Source organism: Dipodomys ordii, unplaced genomic scaffold (genome assembly GCF_000151885.1).
Source record: "Dipodomys ordii isolate 6190 unplaced genomic scaffold, Dord_2.0 Scaffold24, whole genome shotgun sequence".
In the NCBI taxonomy this organism is placed as follows: Eukaryota; Metazoa; Chordata; class Mammalia; order Rodentia; family Heteromyidae; genus Dipodomys; species Dipodomys ordii.
In genome coordinates this window covers 7,593,101-7,615,727 of record NW_012267240.1, presented here as the reverse complement: position 1 = coordinate 7,615,727, position 22,627 = coordinate 7,593,101, and the positions used below count along the sequence as shown (strand labels likewise).

General features: G+C 38.2%; 1 protein-coding gene across 1 annotated transcript in view; it reads left to right on the top strand.

Annotated features, from left to right (window-relative positions):
• Myo3a (myosin IIIA) overlaps positions 1 to 22,627 on the top strand; it is a 172,856-nt gene that overhangs the window by 101,813 nt on the left and 48,416 nt on the right. The window contains exons 15-22 of the mRNA XM_013014592.1: positions 1,888 to 2,014; positions 4,352 to 4,562; positions 8,284 to 8,431; positions 13,445 to 13,598; positions 15,076 to 15,164; positions 17,449 to 17,578; positions 20,426 to 20,505; positions 21,179 to 21,256. Coding sequence (XP_012870046.1) covers positions 1,888 to 2,014; positions 4,352 to 4,562; positions 8,284 to 8,431; positions 13,445 to 13,598; positions 15,076 to 15,164; positions 17,449 to 17,578; positions 20,426 to 20,505; positions 21,179 to 21,256 — 1,017 coding nt within the window. The remainder of the gene's footprint in view (positions 1 to 1,887; positions 2,015 to 4,351; positions 4,563 to 8,283; positions 8,432 to 13,444; positions 13,599 to 15,075; positions 15,165 to 17,448; positions 17,579 to 20,425; positions 20,506 to 21,178; positions 21,257 to 22,627) is intronic.

The following is a 22,627-nucleotide window of genomic DNA, read 5'->3' as shown; positions in this document are numbered from 1 at the left end:
GAAAAAAGAAGCTCTTTTGGAATACTATGTCTTACAAGTCAAGTATCTCTTACAAAGCGCCACCATTGGCATAGTAATCTGTGCGTTCAATCTTTTCACCATTCTGTTTTTCATAGTCTAATAAGAAAAATCACTTGTTTGTCATTGTACAAGCTTTGAGTCATTGCTGGCTGTGTGGAAGAAGTGGCCCTTCTCTAAGTGTGATCCACAAGCCAGCCACAGAGCTCCAAGTTCTTCAAGTCCTGCAACTAATACATTGCTGTTTACATAAAAATGGTCACACAAACCATTACACACCTATTAAAATGGCTCCCCAGCAGTCTTGTAGCTCAGTGGTACAGCACATGTGTAAGGCCCTAGATTTGATGCCCAGTACTTCCCACAAAGAAAGAATGACTGAAGAAAAGGTATAGTTCAATTTCAATACAATTGGCATTTATGATAACTATTTAAATCCCCAACATCTCTTTGTACATATTTAACATTTCTTTCTGAATCACCCACTCAAAACGAAAGGTAGCAGCTGGCCCAAGCATGTACTCATTGATAGAACTGTTGCCTACCAGATGTAAGAATGTGGATTTGATCTCTCATACTGGCGGGAGAACAAAAGGAATGACTAAATCTAAAATAATGATAACATCAAGTACTGGGAAAGATAACAAACAACAGTTCTCAGGCATTGTGAGAATGAAAAATGGCAAATTCCTTACAGACTATTCCTATACTTTCTGTATAATTCAGTTATTACTCCTTGACGCATGTCCAAATGATTGAAAACTTAATAGGCATACAAAAACAAACACATGGAAATTTATAGCAGCTTTATTTATAACTGCCAAAATTTCAACGCAAATCATGATATCCATTTGGATGGATGAGTAGACCATGCTGTATCTAAATAATGAAATACTAAAAAAGAAACTGGCTTCTAAGCCAAGACTAGATATAAAGAAACTTTAAATGTTTATCACTGAGTGAAAGAAAGCCATATGAGAAGGCAGCATATTATCTGCTTCCAAATATGTGACTTCTACAAAAGGGAAAATTGCTGAGACAATAAAAAGATTAGTGCCTGTCAGGGGTACAGAGACAAGGAGGCAAAATAAGCAGAACACAGAGACATTTAACACCACTCTGAAAAGCACTACAGGGGTGGATAATTGTCATTGTGCATCTGTCAATAACCACAGAATGTGCAGCAGCAAGAGTGAATTGGACTTTGGGTAATCATGTGATAACGTAGATTCATCAACTGTACCAAAAGTACCACTGCAGCACACAGATTGTGTGTGTGTGTGTGTGTGTGTGTGTATGTGTGTGTGTGTGTGTGTATGCTCACGTGCGTACATGTGCCATTCCTGGGGCTTGAACTTAGTGCCTGGTAGTTGTCCCTGCACTTTATTTTAAAAGCTCAAGGTTTAGCGCTTTAGTTCTTGAACCACAGCTCAACTCACAACATGTTGGTGGTAAATTGGAGTTGGGAGTCTCACAGACTTTCCTGATTGCGCTGGCTTTGAACCAAGATCCTCAGATTTCAGCCTCTTGAGTAACTAGCATCAACTTTTATAAGATTGTTTTTATGTGGAACAAATCCTACTAATTATTTTGATGAAAAGACTCTAAGTATAGCTGGAAGGGCCTTTAAAGTTTTACTTAACCCAATCCTTCCTTCCTTCTCTCTTCCCTTCCTTCCTTACTAAAATATTTTCAAGCATATTTTGGATAATGTGCTCTGTGCCCACTTCTACCTGACCTTGCCCACTTACCTGTCTCCATCTGCCAGGAGACAACAAAAGCTTCTTCTCTAGAATTTCCTAGCCAGAGTCACTGTCTTGCCACAGTCCAGATAAAAATAATGCTAGTATTTCTTGTTATTTTTTTTAGCAACTTGGAAGCATATATAGCATTCTCGCTGCCATCTTGAATGTTGGAAACATTGAGTTTTCTTCCGTAGCAACTGAGCACCAGGTTGACAAGAGCTACATCTGCAATCACACAGCTCTGGAGAATTGTGAGTTTTGTTATCTTCCGTTTTCAAATCTACACTTTGTTAAAAGTCTCCTACTGCAAGTGTCACATGAGGATCACTTTAAGCAATTGTTCCCACACAGAATCCTTAAAAAAAAATACTAGGATTGCATTTGTGTAAAACAAAATTGTAAATGTCCACTACTTAGAAGAGATCCTCCCATGTGTGAACTGGTGACTGCACAATGTGTTTCTGAACATGGAATATCTATGACTGTATCAGGAGCTGTTTGCTCCTGGGTCAAATTTAGTGAGCTACCATGGGAAAGAATTGAAGTTGTTACCTTGGAATGTTAAGACCCTATATCATTTTTAAAGTAATAAAACTTGAACAGTTTCTTATTGGATGAATTCTGTCTACCCATTCATGCTGAGTTAATTAATGTTTCAGACATTTTCCCACACAACAGAAACACATTATGGGACTCACTTCAAATCAAGTGTGCTCTCAGTAAAAGTGTTAAACCGATGGTTGGCAATTACTTTTAGCATCCTTCAGCGATTTTTCAAACTTTTTTCCTGTTCAGAACATATCCCATCCTTTCACTTTTAATGTCATCATGTGTCCTTAAAGCTTTGTATTTATTAAAAGTTTTACCCATAACCTTACTATAATGCAAATTTTCAGGTAACTATTTTAAGGATAATTTCAGAGGACCAAATACCAAATCCTTCTGGTCCAGACCTTTTCTTGATATCACTATTGTCTGTACACTGTCTGCACATTGTCTGTACACTATTCTCTGAACACTGAAACCAGTGTGGTAAGACAGAAGAACAGTGGTCTGAGTTGACACAGAGTAAGTGACATGTACCAGAAAACTAGAAAATACCATATATATTCTACATATATACTATAACTTAATTTGGCATAAAAGATACCAGGTCATCAGAGTTGCAAAGAAGAAACCTATAACTCCATTGATAACTTTTAATTCTTGCTATCTAATCCTAATTAAAGTTTTATCAGTAGCCCACAAGGTTGAGATCAGGTTGTTTCCATCAGCTTTCCGTGGGGGTAACAAACAACTAAAGAGGGAGGAAAGGTTTATTTAAACTTAGGTTCAGAGGTTGCAGTCGCTGCTCAGTTGGCCCTTGCTTTTTGGACCTGTGATTAGATAAGACATCATGACAAGAGAGTACATGGTGAAGCAAAGTTGTTCACCTTAAGGGAGCCAAGTAACAAAGAGAGAAGAAGAGGATCAGGGTCCCAGTATCGCCTTCAAAGACACTCTCAGTGCCCCAGATTTCACCTGGTGACAGATCCACCACCTTTCAGTAGCAAGTCTGCTTGATTCATGTAATTTGGGCATAGCACAGCCAAAATAATCATTTTAGCCAGGCACTGATGGCTCACACCTGTAATCCTAGCTACTCAGGGGGCTGAGATCTAAGGATCAGGGTTCAAAGCCAGCCCCAGCAGGAAAGTCCTCATGAGACTCTTATTTCCAACTAGCCACTAGGAACCAGAAGTGGCACTGTGGCTCAAAGTAGTAGAGCCCTAAGCTGGCCGCTGGTGTCTCACACCTGTAATCCTAGCTTCTCAGGAGCTGAGATCTGAGGATCACACTTCAAAGCCAGCCTGGGCAGCAAAATCTGTGAGACTCTATCTCCAATAAACCACCAGAATACTGGAAGTGGTGCTGTGGCTCAAGTGGTAGAGCACTAGCCTTGAACCGAAGAGCTGAGAGACAGCACCCAGGTCCTGAGTAAAAGCCACACAACTGCCAATAAATAAATAAAATTTTGAAATCAAAACAAATTTCCAAAACAAAAAATTTTACGTTTCCACATGTAGCTCAGTTGTCACAGAGAAGCTTCTAGTCCATCCCATTTAATCCTCCTTTGTGTTTAAATTACTGAGTGATGGGCTGGGAATATGGTTTAGGAGTAGAGTGCTTACATGAAGCCCTCGGTTCAATTCCTCAGTAGCACATAAAGAGAAAAGGCCAGAAGTGGCGCTGTGGCTAAAGTGGTAGAGTGCTTGCCTTGAGCAAAAGAAGCTCAGGGACAGTGTCCAGGCCCTGAGTTCAAGTCCCAGAACTGGCTAAATAAAGTACTGAGTGATCTAGGAGTGTTTCTCTGCCCTTAATTTTGTGTAGCTATGCCTCCCAAAACGCAAAGCAAAAGTTAGGGAATCCTCTAAGCTCCAGAAGGCAAGCAGTACGCTTAATTTAAGTGAATGTGTTAGATTTGTTGTAAGAAGCTTGTCTTTATTGGAAGTTGTTTGATGTTACAATTCAAATAATTCTAATATCTTCATTTCTTGAAAGTGATGCTACTACCTTTTCCACTAACCATGCATCGTTTTCTTTTGCAGCTGCTTCTTTGCTTTGCATTCAGGCAGATGAGCTACAAGAAGCTCTTACCTCCCACTGTGTGGTCACTAGAGGAGAGACCATTATAAGACCCAACACTGTAGAGAAAGCTATTGATGTCAGAGACGCCATGGCAAAAACTTTATATGGACGTCTCTTTAGCTGGATAGTAAATTGCATTAATAGTTTGTTGAAGCATGACATATTTCCAAGGTAAAAACTTTTATATACGCTCTTTTCCAAAAGATCATTCAAAGCATCTATTTTGTAACTTTTTTAATTTTTGTAAGTCTTTTTGAAGATATTTTGAGTTCTTTTAATTTAATGGTGCAAGTTATATATTTTGCTAGAAATGCTTCATTTCCTAATAGGGTCACTTTACTGTGCCACAGGACGATAGAATTTTGTAATTGATGTAACATAAAAACAGGAAGTGATTTGTGTGTGGTTGTGTGTGCCTGTGTGTGTGTGTGTGTGTGTGTGTGTGTGTGTGTGTGTATGTGTGCGTGTGTACATATGCATGTGAATTCTGGGCCTTGAACTCAGGGCCTGGGCACTGTCCCTGAGTTTTTTTTGTTTTGTTTTGTTTTTGTTTTTTGTTGTTTTTTTTTAACTCAAGGCTAGCCCTCTACCACTTGAGCCATAGCTCTATATCCAGCTTTTTTGGTAGTTAATTGGAGATAAGAGTCACAGATTTTCCTGCCTGGGCTGGCTTCAAGCCAGAATCTTCAGATCACAGCCTCCACAATAGTTAGAGTTACAGGTATGAGCCACTAACACCTGGCTAGAAAGTGATTTGTAAATGCAATATCTTACTATCACTATGATGTTTTAATTAGGAGTTTACAACAAAGAAAGTATACATCATTGTATGGCTATCAACTTTAGAAATTCTTTTTTTTTTAGAAGTATAGATTAAATCATGAAGATAAAGGAAAACCTCCTGTTCATGGTTTTGATCTTATTATAAAGGCACATGAAATGTGGTTCAGAAATTCACTAGAGAATGGTGGAGAATAGTGAATGGTACAGCCAAAATAGGAGCACTAATGATATCTGACTCTAGGTCTGTGGTCTTCCTATACTTCATCTTGGAAATAATATAAATTGGAGCCACCATTGACTGGCTTTGCGTAGATATAAATCCTCACATTTATGCTGAAAGATTTGTTCAGCTATAAACTACACGAATTTTAGAAAATTTACATATGGGAAGTCTAGATGAGATACTTACCTCGCAGGTAATCCTATTCACACCTGCTTGTAAAAGACCATTGTATGTACATTTTTTGCGGGGAGGTCCGGTTGTGGGGCCTGAACTCTGGACCTGGGCGCTGTCCCTCAGCTCTTCAGCTCAAGACTAGTGCTCTACCACTTGAGCTACAGCGCCACTTCCGGCTTTTTGCTTTTTGCTTATGTGGTGCTTAGGAACTGAACCCAGGGCCTCAGGCATGCAAGGCAAGCGTTCTACCACTGAGCCACTTTCCCAGCCCCTTGTACATATGTTTTAAAACCACAATTCATAAGCCACTGGCTTACATCTGTAATCCTAGCTATTCAGGAGACTGAGATCTAAGGATCACGATTAGAAGCCAACCCTGGCAGAAAAGTCTTCAGGAGATTCTTATCACCAATTCATCACTCAAAAACCCAAAGTGGCTTTGTGACTCAAAGTGATAGAGCACTAGCCTTGGGCACTAGATAGAGCACTAGCTCAGGGATAGCACCTAGGCCCTGAGTTCAAGCCCCACAACCAACAAAAAATATGTAGTTTGCTATTTTTCCACTTCAATAATTTCCACACCATAGTGTCCAGTTAAACTGAGCTCACCCATTATTCTCTACCATGTTCTTAACTCTGTCACTCAAAATTGTTCCTATACCTTTGTGCTGGACAGTCCTATCACAGCTGAGTCAACAAGTCACAATTCAGTTTAGGATTTAATGATCCTAGGTTTTTAAGTTGTACTTGGTTATCTTGTTGACATCGGACATTCATATGATTTTTTTGGTATATGGATATTCAACATATGGATATTCCTCATAATGTAAACAAATTTAGAGATTTTTTACCTCACTTTGTTAGGTAGCATCTGCATGCTTACTTAGCCCAATGGCTCCCAACAGAATGATGTGCTGAAAATCCCATAATAGCCTATCTGCTAAGTAGTAAAGTTCCATTCTTTATACTATTAAAAACTGTCCAAGTCTTAGACCCCAGATTGGAGTCTCTACCTCATCTATTGTTAAATGACAGGTCAGTCACTTTCACTAATGGAGGTCTCTTGAAAACTGCCTATGTCCTTTGCTCCAATTTTTTTTAAATAGACACATCTATATATACCCACAAAAACATTACAGAGTTATAACTACAGACACCTTAAAAGCCAGTAGCAGATTCTGTTCTGAGAATCCCTGAGTTAGATAATCGCAAAGATCTTTCTGAGCTCTAACACATTATTGTCCAATGAGTTCAGTGTTTATCTCAGTGAAATCCAATGTGGAAAAAGCATTACAAAGGAATATTTTTGACTATGCCAGCATAAACCTTTATGCAGACATCTGACCTCATATAACCACATACATTTATATCCAACTGTTCAAAATAGGAACTTTCAGAAACACATTGCTTGCTTTGTGTCCACCTATCACATCTTCTAAGTATTCCTTCTCTCTTGAGTTTCCAGTCCAGTCACTTCTCCCAAACAAATGCAGAGAGCACCCTTCCGTTTTTAGTGGTCATTTTCAACTCATTTCCCCACAAAACACTGAAGGTGACCTACACTCCCTAAATACTAAATGTTAAGAGGGGTTTTTGTGCTTTCCTTTTTAATGCACATGAAAGTTCTTATCTAAGTATCTAACCTTTAGTGAGCAGAAGTAATGACGTAGAGTAGCAGAAAGAAAATGCATTTGAAATATGTAAGTATAACATAATATTTATTATACTTTAAACAATGCTTGACAAGAAATGTACTCATTGCCTTACCCATTTAACTGTAAACTCTGTACAACATCTTTAAAATAAAATAAAATAAAAAAAGAGTGGACAATATAATTGTAAGATTCCTTTAAAATAAAAACAATACCAGCATACCAAAAAAAATTAATTAGAAACTAAATCCCTACTTATGTATATCTTTCTTCAGGTTACCATTAGTTCTAAATTTTTAAAGTTATAAGCAAATAATAAAAAAATGATTCTTTCAAACAAGAGCTTTTTAGTAAGAATTCTTTTGAATTGCTCGTGCAAGAGGTTAAATGTACTCATTAGCAGAATTTTTTCTTTTCTGGTATAGTTTGATTAATAATTAATATTAATAATTAATAATTGCTGTATTCTGGGTGCCAATTCAGTTGTCCATATAATTTTTGACTGTGATTCCTGGTTGTGACACTTATTCCTGGTTTCTTTTATGCAAAGGATGTGTTGTTCTATTCATGTATTAAAATATTAATTTAAACCATTTGTCTTTATGATCTATGGAGAATGAATTTTTTTTTGTTTTTGTTTTATCTTTTGTTTTAAGTGTATGTGTCCATACTGGGACTTGATTTCATGGCTCTGTGCTCTCAGTTGGCTTTTTCCACTCAAGGCTGGAACTCTACCACTTAAGCTATAGCTCCACTTCTGGCTTTTTGCTGGTTAATTGGAGACTTTCCCAGACTTTTCTCCCTGGGCTGGCTTTGAATGATCCTCATATCTCAGCCTCTTCAATTGTTAGGATTACAAGTGTGAGCCACCAATGCCCAGCAAGGTTTTTTTTTCAATTAAGAGAAATTCACTCTGTGTGTGTGTGTGTGTGTGTGTGTGTGTGTGTGTGTGTGTGTCCTGGGAGTAGTTTCTTAACTCAATCACAAATGAAACCTCTGAGATACTCTGCTTTGTATTATCCTAAGGAAATAAATAATAATACTGTTTCAATTCTTCTAGTAAGAATGATGATGAGCTGAGCATTGGCATTCTTGATATATTCGGCTTTGAACATTTCAAAAGGAATTCCTTTGAGCAACTGTGCATTAACATTGCAAATGAACAAATTCAGTATTACTTTAATCAACATGTGTTTGCATGGGAACAGGTAAGTCTAGTTACTTAACGTAAAGACCCATGTGTGTATTGTAATGTATAATTATACAAAGTAGTATGTAAACCATAGCTTTAAATCCTTACACATTAAAAAAAAGACCAAAACACCAGGTACTGGTGACTCATGCCTGTATTCCTAGCTACTCAAGAGGCTGAGATCTAAAGATCTAGGTTCAAAGCCAGCCTGGACAGGAAATCCCATGTGACTCTGATCTCTGATTAACCACCAAAAAGCTGAAAGTGAAGTTGTGGTTCAAGTGGTAGAACACTAGCCTTGAGTGAAAAAGGTCAGGGAGTTCAAATCCCAGCACACACACACACACACACACACACACACACACACACACACACACATACACACTCACACATACACACATCTGCCTTTCTCTATACCCACAGTAAAAACAGAAATGAAAGCAAACAAAAAAGCTAGCTTGTTTAGTATGACTCCATTTGAGATGCAAAGAATCTTTCCTTGGAAAACAGTGCGATTTTCTCCAAATTGTAGTAAGTTTAGGTCCTTGAGAATAATGACATTTCCTTTGAAAACTTAAATAAACTAATGTGTCCAACAGTTTTCTCTTTCGGTAGACTGCAGAGCTGAAGTTCTTCGTGAAATTTCAATATCCATCTAAACTGCATTAACTTCAGAATTCTTGTAGCTAGGCAACAGAACACCAGATAATGGGTTTGATTCAAGTGCCACGAAACAGTAATTTTGTCAGAGCACAATGTGTAATTTATGATTCAGCTTCAAAAAATATTCTTCCTCTGAGAAGAAAATCAGACTCATTTGAATTCCATTTGGCAAGAAAAAAATTGTTATGTGAAGATCATTTAAATTATTTTATTAATTGTACAAGTCACATTTAATATTATTCTGTATGCCATTTGTCACCTAATTATACTATTTCACTTTGTGTTTACTGATTAAAACTGATGTTTTAAGGCTGAGATGAATTAGAGGAACCTAGCTTCCTTGTACTTAAAATCTTCAGTCTTATGGAGAATTTATTTTGAAAATTGTGTTTGGAAAATAGCGGTCACAAAAGAACCCCTCTATACATCATCTTGACAAAAAAAATCAAATCATAAATAAATAAATAAATCTTGGCATTTCCTACCAGAAATAAAAGGATAGGGCATAGGTTTAAAAGCTTTCTATGATTCAAATATTACTGATTTCTCCCCCTTCTCCTTCTCATCTTCTTCTCTACCTATCCCTTGGTGTCCTCCTATAGCCTTAATACATGATAGAATCCCTTGAAAAGATTAAAAGAAAGCAGTGGAGGAAAATTCTTAAAAACCTTGCTCCAAGCAGGGCACCAGTGGCTCATACCTATAATCCTAGTTACACAGGAGGCTGAGATGAGGATCATGGTTCAAAGCCAGCCCTTGTCAAAAAAGTCTGTGAGACTTATCTCCAATTAACCGCCAGAAACCTGGGAATGGAGCTATGACTCAAACCATTGGCGCACTAGTTTTGAGCAAAAAAGCTCAGTGTCAGTTCTCAGGCTCTGAGTTCAAGCCCCAGGACTGACAAACACGCACACACCTGCCCCACCCCCTCACCTCACACACACACACACACACACACACACACACACATGACACATTTTTGTCAGTCATAAGATTTAAACTCAGGGCCTGGGTGCTGTCCCTCAGCTTTTTTTTTTTTTTAGCCAGTCCTGGGGCTTGAACTCAGGGCCTGGGCACTGTCCCTGAACTTCTTTTGCTCAAGGCAAGTGCTCTACCACTACTTTTGGCTTTTTTTTCTGGGGGGGTCAGGTTGTGGGGCCCAAACTCTGGGCCTGGGCGCTGTCCCTCAGCTCTTCAGCTCAAGGCTAGCGCTCTACCAATTGAGCCACAGCGCCACTCCTGGCTTTTTTCTTTTTGTTTATGTGGTGATGAGGAATCGAACCCAGGGCCTCAGGCATGCAAGGCAAGCGCTCTACCACTGAGCCACCTTCCCAGCCCCTTGGCTTTTTCTGGTACTGAGGAATTGAACCCAGGGTTTCATGCATGTTAGGCAAGCACTCTATCACTGAACCACATTCCCAGCCCATCCTGAGCTTTTCCACTTACTTTAAGCTACAGCACCCCTCCAGCACTAACTTTTATAACTAAGAAATAGCTATTAAAACATCCTCAACTAAAAGCACACTGTAAGTACTTTATTAGCCCTGAGAATAGGGCGGTTTTATTTTCTCTGTGGTTTGTCCATATTCCATACCACAAGCATCTCTAACAGAAATCCATTGTTTACCAAGTGACTCATTTTTGCTCCATGTGACCTGCCACAAAAGCAGGCAGTGAATTTTGACACAAGCAAATCGCAGTGACAAATGCATCACTTTTGGCTTTAACCTCATGGACTTTCTCTATCAGGCATCCAAAAGTTCTCTTGAACTTTGTGGTTTTGATTTCCACTATTATATGCTGTCAGCATACTGTGTCTAACAATAAAACAATTCTATGTTTTCAGACTTCTCTCAAGGTTACCTTCAAATGAAAAGACTGAAACTTCAAGCTATTGCTTTTATTTTCTCATACTAAACAAACTGAACATCTTTCACATTCTCCACTGCTTAGACTAAGGGTTCTGATTCTTTTATATGCGTTAGGTTTTGTTTTATTGCAAAAATATAATTTGGAGTCAAATGCCAGTGATTCATACTTGTAGTGCTAGCTACTCAGAAGCCTGAGACTTGGAGGATTACCGTTCAAAGCCGCTGAGGAAGGAAAAAAGTCCACTAGGCTCCATCTCCAATTAGCCAGTAAACATATATATATATATAGCATAATATATATAATCTTGAGTTTAATCAACACTTACTTATTTTTTTTCAAATACAGTGTAAACAGGATTATACCACGGGGGAAGAACATGCAAGAGAATAAAAAAAATTGCATAGTACATTTTAAATACGTTAAAAATAATAGCAAGAAAGAAAAAACAAGTTGTGTCACTATCTTGGGGTTCATTTCACTTAACATAATCTTACATGGTCATATGTACATAGCTTTTGGCCTTTTCTGCTTGTCCTTGACTTATACTAGTTATTGCAAATAAGGGAAACCATGGGGCCTGTTTCTTTGGGCCTGGTAACTTCACTTAATATAATTTTTTCCAAGTCCTTCCATTTCCTAACAAATGGATAATACTTATTTTAATGAACTAGCACTTCTCTGTGTGTGTGCATGTATGTGTACATGTGTATGTATGCATATGGAGTGTATAAATTAGTAATAGAGTATAGGATAGCAGTCTTAGGGTCCTGGCTTCATTTCCCAGTGTGATAAAAAAAATAAAAATAAACTTTTTTCATAACACGCTTGGAATGAGATTTCAGCATAATAAGGCTTCTATCATAGCATTTAAAATTTTTAATTTATCGGATGTCTGGAACTGCAGTTGCTAAATTCTAAAGTTGCAAGAAGCATGCTTTGAGCAATTCTAGCATACTATAGTTAGCATCTACCCTATTTCACCTTGTGTTATCACCCAACTTAGATTTGAAACCTGCTGACACGTGGAGCTTTTGTGTTTTAAACATCATTTTATCATACACAATGTTGCTGCCTTATAAAAAGTTCATTAAATACATGTTATGAATTAAAGCATATGAAAAAATCATGGTGGAATAGTGTGGGATTGAAACCTATAGAGGACATGCTCCCTGGACCAGCACTTACCCCTATATTTATGAGGGTCTGGGCATGGGGTTTGTTTATCACCTAAAATCCTGAGACACTCCTACACAACCATCACTATTAAGTCCCAGTTCAAAGGTCCTGTGAGTCTTTCCCAGGCTTCAGAACTTGGACAAGGGAAGAGTATGAAGGGAAAGTCATAGCAACAAGATAGTAGTCTCCCCCCCCCCGCCCCCACGTAGATTGTTGACACTGTTAACTACAGTCATGGCCAGTGAGTCATTGTTTCTCTCTCTCTCTCTCTGTCTCTGTCTCTGTGTCTCTCTCTGTCTCTGTTTCTCTGTCTCTCTGTGTCTCTCTGTCTGTCTCTATCTCTGCCTCTCCGTCTCTGTTTCTGTCTGTCTCTCTATGTCTCTGTGTCTCTGTCTGTCTGTCTGTCTCTCTCTCTCTCACTCTCTCTCTCTCTCTCTTTCTCTCTTTCTCTCTCTCCCTCTCCCCCCCTCTCTCTCTCTCTTTGGTACCAATCCTGGAGTTTGTACTTGGGGCCTGGGCATTATCCCTGGGCTTTCTTTTCTCAAGGCTAGGCTAGTGCTCTATTGCTTATGTGCCACTTCTGGAATTTTTTGGTGCTTAGTTGGAGATAAGAGTTTCATGATCTTTCCTGCCCGGGCTGGCTTTGAACCTCGATCCTCAGATTCTAGCTTCTTGAGTAGCTAGGATTACAGGTGTGAGCTACCAGCACCTAGCCAAGTGTTCTTATTTCACATGTCTTAATGGGCCACGTAGTTTAACGTCTAGAGATAGGGATTCTGGGCCCTTTTAACAGATGAGACAAGGGAAGCTTATAGAGTAAGACAATTACAGTGATCATGTGACTGGCCAAGTGACAGTGCCAGATGTGGACCTGTGGACCTGGTTCTAAACCCAATAGTTGTTTTTGTGACCTGCTACTGTCTAACTTCCTCTCAGCTTAAAGATCTGAAGTCATACCTGAGAAGTCAGGAAAGTGTTTTTCAGAGGACTCATAGGGTAAAGGTTAACCCTAAGGTTACTCTAATTCATATTCAATACATTTGGGATAGGCTCTTCCAACTTTTTAGTAACAACATATTCTTCAAAACTTGAAATGTTTGGAAATCCAAAACAGAGACTAGAAATTCTTTTAATATTATCTTGATTATAATCAGTGCTGATTTTAATGAATCAGCACTTCTGTGGGAGAAATGTGAAATGGAATGTCATAGAAATGGCATTGAGAGTCATTTATTATAATGTAGATGATTACTAGCAAACTTAGTACTGCCCACACAGTATTCAGTGAGCTTCTCCTTTGTTTCCTGGCCTACTCTAGAATGAATACCTGAATGAGGATGTGGATGCTCGAGTTATTGAATATGAAGATAACAGGCCTCTCTTAGATATGTTTCTGCAGAAGCCAATGGGGTTATTGTTTCTACTCGATGAAGAAAGTAGATTTCCCAATGCCACCGACCAGACTCTCATAGGTAAGTTCTAAACCCCATGTGGCTGCACAGTTTATGAATACATTAATGTCGTTTGGGATGATTTTTTGTTTTCAATTATCAGTGTGAAAATAGCCATTACAAAGTCTGTATATTTGACTTGAAAAAAGAGACTTTTGATATAATACCTAGACCAGTGAACATTCATTAAAAAATAAAATACTTAGGGCAGGATTAAACAGGATTGTATGCTGGATTTCTGTTTACTTTATGGTAGAAACTCAACCATAAAAATCGTAGGTTAGAAAAAATAACCTTAGAAAATTTCCAGCCCAGAATTAGAAATTGATAAGCAAAGCAGAAAGATAGCTCTAGAATTTGAAAAGAGGTAGCTAACGGTCCTGGAATAAATCCACCTGTGATGTTCAAACCATTTATTTAACAGAGGCAAATAGCCTCAAATTCTTTAATAACCTCCAAGTTTACAGCACACTGATAAATGCTCATGATAATAATCCTGAGTCATAGCAGGAAGATTTAATATTTTCACGTTTTTCTGCTTGAGAAGGCAAAGATGTGTATAATGTATTTAAGGAGATTATCATCCCAAAATATTTATAATGGAAAGGTCTCTCTTAAATTTAAGAAGGAAAAAAAAACTTTGGAGTTTTCAAGTCACTGAAAAAGTCATAATTTAACATGCAACACTATTTCCTGCTGATGGAAGAGATCTATCCTGGATAACAAGTACTTGAAGAAAATGTAGATTCACTTTCTTTTTTTCCTTATTTCCTTTGGTGATACACAGAACCTGTTTCTCAGTGTTTGTGTTGTTGCTTCCTCCAGACCCTCTTGATTGTCTTATGCTGTCCTCTGAGTAGACAGGAATAGATGGAAAAGAAAATAACACCAAAGTTGTGGGGAAAATCATTTCATAGCAGACACTTGGTATCAAAATGTTCCCTCTAGGATATGGAATAACAAGTTCTCTGAATATGTAAAAATCATTAGAGAAACGTAACTGTCTTTATGATCTGATTTTGCTTCTTATGTAACCAAAACAGCCGTGAATTCTGGCTCCTTCCTCAGACACACTCAGCCAGAACCTCAAGGTGGGGACCCACAGACTCGGGCTGACCCTGATCCACACTAAGGTTTGAGAATAGGAGCTGCACACTGGTGGTTTACACTCATCATCCTACCTAGTTAGGAGACTGAGATCTAAGGATCTGGGTTCAAAGGCAGCCCAGGAGGAAAGTCTATGAGACAGTTATCTTCAATTAACCAGCAAAAATAAAAATAAAAAACAGAAGTCAAGATGGGTCTCAAGGAGTAGATCACCACCCTTGAGTGAAGAAAAGTTATGGGACAGCTCCCAGGCCCTAAATGCAAGCCCCAGCACCAGTACCAAAAAAATTAAAATGTAAATCAGACTACAGTGGTAAAAGTTGACTAATCTCAATAACCTCTGAAGATCTTCTACAGTGCTTAGTACTGGAATTCAACTTTTCTTCTACAGAAAAATTTGAAGGTAACCTGAAATCACAATACTTTTGGAGACCTAAAAGAATGGAACTTAGTTTTGGAATTCACCATTATGCAGGAAAGGTAAGAACTGTTAAGAAGTATGACTGAGTTTCTCCTTAATAGCTCATCCAAAAATAAGATATACGTGGTGGTTATGCTGAGACGGCCATCTTCTTCCACTCTCATCTGATCCCATCCCTGATGACCAGTATTCTACCATCTGCCTAGCCTGGCTAACCACTCAGTATGGAGACTGCTCATTCTGTAAGACAAACAATACCATCATCCATCCTGAAAAGGTTTACAATATATCCCTCTTTTACTTCATTAAACATTAAAAGTTAGAGTTGCTGGGCACCAGTGGCTCATGCTTGTAATCCTAGTTACTCAAGAAGCTGAGATCTAAGGATCACAGTTTAAAGCCAACCTCAGGCAGAAAAGTCTGTGGGACTCATCAAGTGAAGGTTTGGCTCAAGTGGGAAAGCACAAAATTTGACTGAAAAAAACAAAAAAAAAAAATCAAGCCCTGAGTTTAAGCCCCAGTACTAGCAATAAATAAAGTAAGTAAGTAAATAAGTTGGACTTTCTGGGGGAACTTCTCATTTTAAAAAACATCAAAGAAAAAGAAGAAAGAAAAATAGCCAAGTCCATGTTTATGATCATAAGATCCAATTGTGAGTGATAGCTGGCAATGGTTACGCTTATTTTTTTCCATCTTTTTTTGAATAATAGCTGAGAACATTATAGAAACTACACTTTTCAGACTCAAATGTCTCTCTCTACTACAGCCATGTTCCTCCTCCCTCCCATTTGGAGATGGGGCCAGGCTGTAGCTATGGTCACTATGGTCACTTAGCTGAGCCACCCCACATAGACTTGGATGGATCTGGCTAATAAACTGTTACAGTGTTGAAGGAAGAAATGTTCATGCATTGAGAGACATCTGCACCCCCAAGCAAGCCTCAGATAGGTGTCCATGTACCCACAGGATGCCTTCCTCCCGCCTTCTCCGACAATGATGTCATAAACATTGGGGGACTACAAAGATGTTCAAATCAGGATATAATATATAAAGTGAGAGCAACATTAAAAAATAAGTGAAATAACTCAACATCTCTTGCATGTTAGTACATATGGAAAGCAATGGTCCACTGACTTTTGTTATTAAAACATACACCTCAAGTTATTTCAACCATAACCTCTCCCATAATATTTTAGCGTATGACTTTCCAAAGAAAGCCTCTTCCTTTAACTATCCATTAATTCTTTATGGGCAACCTGTTGACACCTGTAATCCTAGCTACTCAGGAGGCTGAGATCCAGAAGATCAAAGTTCAACAGCAGCTTGTGAAGAAAAGTCTATGGGACTCCATCTACAAAATAACTAGCAAAAAGACAGGCTGGATGTGTGGTTCAAGTGGTGTGGCACTGGCTGAGCAAGCTAGCTGTACATTTCCCAAAGCCCTGAGCTTGAACCCCAGCAATAGCCCCCAAAAAGAAAAATTTAAGCTATAATCATTTTATCCCATTGTTTTTAACAAGTCTGTTACTAAGCTTTAATACAAAAATAGCACTGGGTGCTTGGCTTAAACAACCGAAATTTCTTTTCTGTTCTGTTCTTTTCAGACCTGGAGGGTGGAAGTTCAAGGTTAAGGTGATCCTGATGGCAATAGTGTCTGATGAGGCCTCTCCTCCTGACTTTTAGACAACTGAAGTATTGCTGAGTCTAAATGGCCCTCTCTCACTATAGACACAGAGCATTTTTATGTGAATTCTGGGACCCATAACAATAACCATATTGGATAATCCTTTAGAAATCACTGATCACATACAACTTTAAATGCTCTTAAAATTATTTAGAAGTGCTGGAATACAAATGCATAGGGTTTAGACTCCACTGCTAAGTAAAGAAAATGTCAAGGCCAATTTAATACAAGTGAATCATTTACCCTAAAAATAGGAATGCTTCTTTTATGTGGCTCAACTTTCCCAATAAGAAAAGGAACAAAGCAAATTCCCAAGTGATGACAACAATCAGATCACTTTGGTTGTATCAATACAAATGCCTCCTGATTAACTGAGATTACAGGTTTACGCCACTACTCTCAGCTTGTGTTTTGAGATAGGATCTCACCAACAGTTTTTTTGCCTAGGCTGGTCTTGAACCTCCCCACCTTCACCTCCGAAGTAACTAGGATTATAGGTATAGACCATCATACTGGTTCCTGAGAGGGTCATCTTCAAATTACATTGAAAGGAATTACCTCTGTGATGCTTGTGCCTATATTGCCAAGCATAGACTAGGTTCTCATTAAATCAGCTCTGGTACCACTATGATCATTACAACAGCATCCTTTATCAACAGGTCCTCTATAGTGCGAGTGGCTTCTTAGCCAAAAATAGGGATACTCTTCCAACTGACATTGTACTACTTTTGAGATCATCAGAAAACAGTGTGATTCGTCAGCTTGTCAGCCACCCTCTGACCAAAACAGGTAAGGCAATCTCCTTTAACTAAAGAAGGATCCTCAGATCCTCATCAAATAGTATTTCTCTCTCGGGTTTTCATGACCAGAATCTTCAATTCATTAGTTCCTTTTCAACCCATGAAATATTCATTTATTTATCACCTACATTGATATGAATATTAATGCCCCAGATCATCTGAGAGTAATATCAAAATAAACATAAAGTACCTGGATAATAATTAATGAAAAGTGATTGAGGCACTCACCAGAAAACATGACAGTCTCCATGCTAATACTAAAACAAGTTCATCCTTCTCAAAAGATTTTAGATTTACCTACTATTTTTCTGGCATGACCAACCTCCAGAGGATTCCTCAAGATTCTGAAAGTTTAGCTTGCTGACTCATTGATTAAAAATGCTAGTGGCTCATGCCTATAATCCTAGCTACTCAGGAGGTTGAGATCTGAGGATCATAGTTTACAGCCAGACCAGGCAGGAAAGTCTGAAGGACTCTTATCTTCAATTAACCAGCAAAAATCAGAAATGGAGTTGTAGCTCAAAGTAGTAGAGCACTAGCATTAAGCAGAAAAGCTTAGGGATAGCACCCTGGCCCTGAATTCAAGCCCCACGACTGTCCAAAAAAAAAAAAAAACTCACATGATTTTGTTACATCCCACTGTACCTCGCCTGTTCTTTCCATTTACATAGAAAAACATAGCTTGGGTTTATTTTTTTCCTGGAGTTTAAACTACTCTTTGTACTTTTAAAAATAACTTTAATGAGGTACACATGAAACCTATAAGCAGTAAAATTTGATGGTTTTCACATATGTAAACTGATTTTAGAGACGGGATGGTGTGACATTAAATGTTCAGCGGTTTCTCCTACCATGTCCTGCTGGTATGTTGGGAATTGGCTCAGGAGCCCAAGTTCCTTAGTTCTTCATATGCTACCTCCACTTTTCCAAATGAACCATAGTCGCTTTCCTACATAGCTTTGAAGATGGACTATAGATCAGCTGTTAAGCAAAGGGAAAATGTACCACAGTTGCTTGCCGCTGTCGAACTGTGGTACAGTAGTATAGAAGTACCTGTGTCTGTGGTACAGATGCTGCGATTTTTCAGAGTTTTGTTCATCAGATCAAGGATTCAAACAAAGTTTGAGTATTTTCTGATGTTAGACTCTGTGCTGATTTTAGTCCCTATTGATCAGAGTAGATTAATTTTTTTAAATACTTTTGTGCTGAGCACAATGGCATACACTTGTAATCCCAGCTGTTCAGGAGGTTGAGATCAGGAGGATTGTGGTTTGAGGGTAGCCAGAACAAAAAGTTTGCAAGATCCCATCTCAACCATTAAAGCTAGACTTGCTAGTGTACATCTGATTTATGTGGGAGTTATAAATAGAAGAGTCATGGGTTCAGGACAGCCTAGACAAAATTGTAAGGCCCTATTCCAAAACATAATGAAAGCAAAAACATCTGGAGGTTATGACTCAAGTGGTTCTAACTCAAGGTACTGAGCAAATGGGAAGCTCTGAGTTAAAACCCCAGGATTACCAAACACAAGCTAAAAGGTTTTTTTATTTTGTTGTCAAGTCATGGGATGACTGGTATCTAAATTTTGTCAAAGTGAAAATATTAATCTATTACTCAGTTCCCTCTGGTCTTTTAGTTTTCAGAAAAACTTAAAATTTGAATTATATGCTTCATGTGAAGTAATGGGTCTAACATTATTAATGTCCCTAGCACTGTATATTTATCATCCTTCTGAACAATCTGAAAGCCTGTGATAATTTCTCCCAATTAAAATCTTTTTTTCTATGACCTTCTCTGATAACTGACCAAAACAAATAAATAAAATAAAATTCCTGAAGCTGCCACTCTGAAAAAAAATCTGTTTTTAACACTGTACATCTTTGAAAAGTGGCCAGAGCAATGGGTACTTTCAGTCCAACATGAAAACCATTACACACCAATCTCAGCCCTTCTTCCAAAATAAGGAAGGAATGGAAAGGAAGAAGATCAGAGGACCTGTCAGTCGCATTCCAGACAGAGTTCCTCATCACCTCTGGGGCCAGCCAATGGAAATAATTAAGATTAGCAAAGATTTGTCAAAAAACCTTGAGCTCCTAGCTCTTGCCTCAGAGAAGGAAATGAGATGAAAAATAATCTTTCTAAACTTCAGAACTATTTTTTGAATAATACTATTGGGCAGTATACCTCTGGATTGTTGGGTGGGAAGATTGACTAGGCAAAGTTCTGTGAGATGTCATCATTATCCATATTTTCAACTACAGATCAAGAACTAAGTAACAGATCCAGTGGCAACAGAACTATGCAGGTGCAATCAAATGCAAGTCTTTCTGCCTTCCAACACTATGGTTTTGTTGTGTACATTTGTCTGGTCTCTCAAACAAAGCATCCATTTTTGAATGTCGAGTTGAATATACCCATTGCCCTCAACCACACTTGATTTTCCTGTGAGCACCTCACGTGAAATCATAATGTTTCTCAGGATCTTTGTAAAGCTTGAGTTAAAGAAAAAAATAAACTCGGGTGTCATATAACACCAAAGAACAAGAAGCAAATTGCTCCCTTTATGATAATCTGCTCATCTCTTTTCCCAACTGACAGGAAATTCAACTCTTACTACTGCCTTTTCTATTTCCCAAACTAAAGATGTTTTCTTATGAATGCAAGAATTTTTTTTGTAAATTTTCACACAACATTATCTTACCACTATCTCAATAAAAAGGTATCCAAACATCTGAGTCTTAACTATCCAAGATTAATAGTGGTTATTTTAAGTAAATGGGAGAGAATCATCTAGCCATTAAAGATTTTAAAGATAATTTTATCTACTATCCTATAGGTAATCTGCCACTTTCTAAAACTAAAAATGTAATAAACTATCAAATGAAGACTTTGGAAAAGTCAATGAACCAGATAAAGGTAAGAAAATGCACTTGTTATAGTGGTAAGTCTAGAATCAAAATTGACACGTTCCTAAAAGTAAACAGCTTCTCCTTAATTTTTCTCCCATTGGGCACTTCTATTTAAATAGGTATTTGTTATTCATATGGCTGCTAGTGGCCAAGAGAATCATGCATTTCTAATATATTCCTAACTCTTATAGCTAGTTTTAAATGTTACATCATGAGTAAAAAAAAATCAAATTCTAGACAAGACCATTCTAAAACACCAGTGCTGAGCCAGGGACCAGTGGCTCATGCCTGTAGTACTAGCTACTCAGGTGGCTGAGATTTAAGGATCATGATTAGAAGGCAACCCAGGCAATAAAGTGTGTGAAGTTCTTCTCTCCAATTAAACACCACAAAAGCTGGAAATGGAGCTGTGGCTCAAGTAGTTAGAGCACTAGCCTTGGGGGAAAAAAAGCCCAGGGACAGTGCCCAGCCCTAAGTTCAAGCCCCAACACTGGCACCAAGAACAAAAAAATGCAACTAATAAAACAATTAGACAATTACCTTAAGTACAGATGGAGGATACATTTGGCTTTATGTATTTAAGGTGTATAGGCTAAGTGTAAAGGAAAATGTTATGTGCTACATATCTGTCCTAAAGCCCTCAAGTCCTGAGATCTCACTGTCTTCCTTGGTCTCCTTAGGGTGAAACTGAAGAAGCCATACATCATGCCTGTGAAACCACTAACATGAAAACACAAACAGTTGCATCGTATTTTAGAGTAAGATGTTAAATTATGATGTGTTGTGCTTCGTGGTGTAATCCTTCTAAATGAGTTACACATCAAAACTTGGTAACAAACATCAGTGTGCCATTATCAAAGAGAATAATTGTAGCCATCCACCAGGTGTGACATGCAGAATCTATTAGAATGCACTAGCAAACATCTACAGATTGATTCATCTTGATGTTTTACTCATAAAAACACCGTGTCCCATGATAATCTTAACAGAAATGTATGCCTCCATTAAAATATGTCCCACAGATCCAAATGCATTTCACTCAAATAAATCCTAAAGAGATCTTTAATGCATCTTTAATGCTACCAGCTCCCCTTCCCCTTACGAATGATTTTTAGGATAGGTATGGGAGTTAAAGGTTAAGCATCCATCACCGGTCCAGACCTCTTTGCACACCCTCTGGAGACAAATAGAAGGTGATATAGGAATGGAGAGGAAAGGCAGTCATCAGAGGTACAGTAACACCAAAGCAGCCACACAGCATACATAGGACCTTTACTTCCTTAGTCAAGATGGGAGAAAGGAAAATAAAGAGGCACTTCCTTTCCTCTGTGCTCTGGAGAACTCTAGATGACCCTCTCTTGGGATTGGTTTCTTGTTTACCTCTTTGTATAAAATTATATTGGCCAGGCAATAAAAATGAGGAAAATCCCACCTACTACTTGGTAGTTTTTACCAATATAATTTAAAAGGGTGAGGGCATAAACTTACTATACATACTCAATGACCATATACAGTTCTCTGTAGAATCACTAAGTACTTTTTAAGTGATCTGAAGAGTGGTGTTAAATACCCTTTAACCCTAAACTCATAGTACAGTATGCTCAATCTTCCTTGTGTAGTGCTTATACATTTATATACTTAATATCCTATATTGGTGGCTGATCAATTGATTTTTTTAATAGCAGGAGGCAGCACAGAGAAATCACTAAAGAATTTATAGTCAGATTACTTTGGACTTTTGTTTTTGTTTTGTTTTTATGCTAGTACTTGAACTCAGTACTGGCTCTGTCCCTGAACTTTTTTGCTCAAGGATAACACTCTACCACTTGAGCCACAGTTCCATTCCCAGCTTTTTTTGATGGTGGTGATTAATTGTAGAGAAGAATCTCATGGACTTTCCTGCCTAGGCTGGCTTTGAAATGCAGTCCTCAGATCTGGGCCTTCTTTTTTTTTTTTATTGTAAAGATACTATACAGAGGGTTACAGTTACATGAGTGAGGTAATGAGTACACTTCCTCTTGAACATTGTTAGCCCCTCCATTGTTTTCCCCCTACCATCCCCTCCCTCCCTCCCTTCCCCGAAGTTCTTTTTTTTTTTTGATTGTGATTAAGTGATTACATAGTTTCTA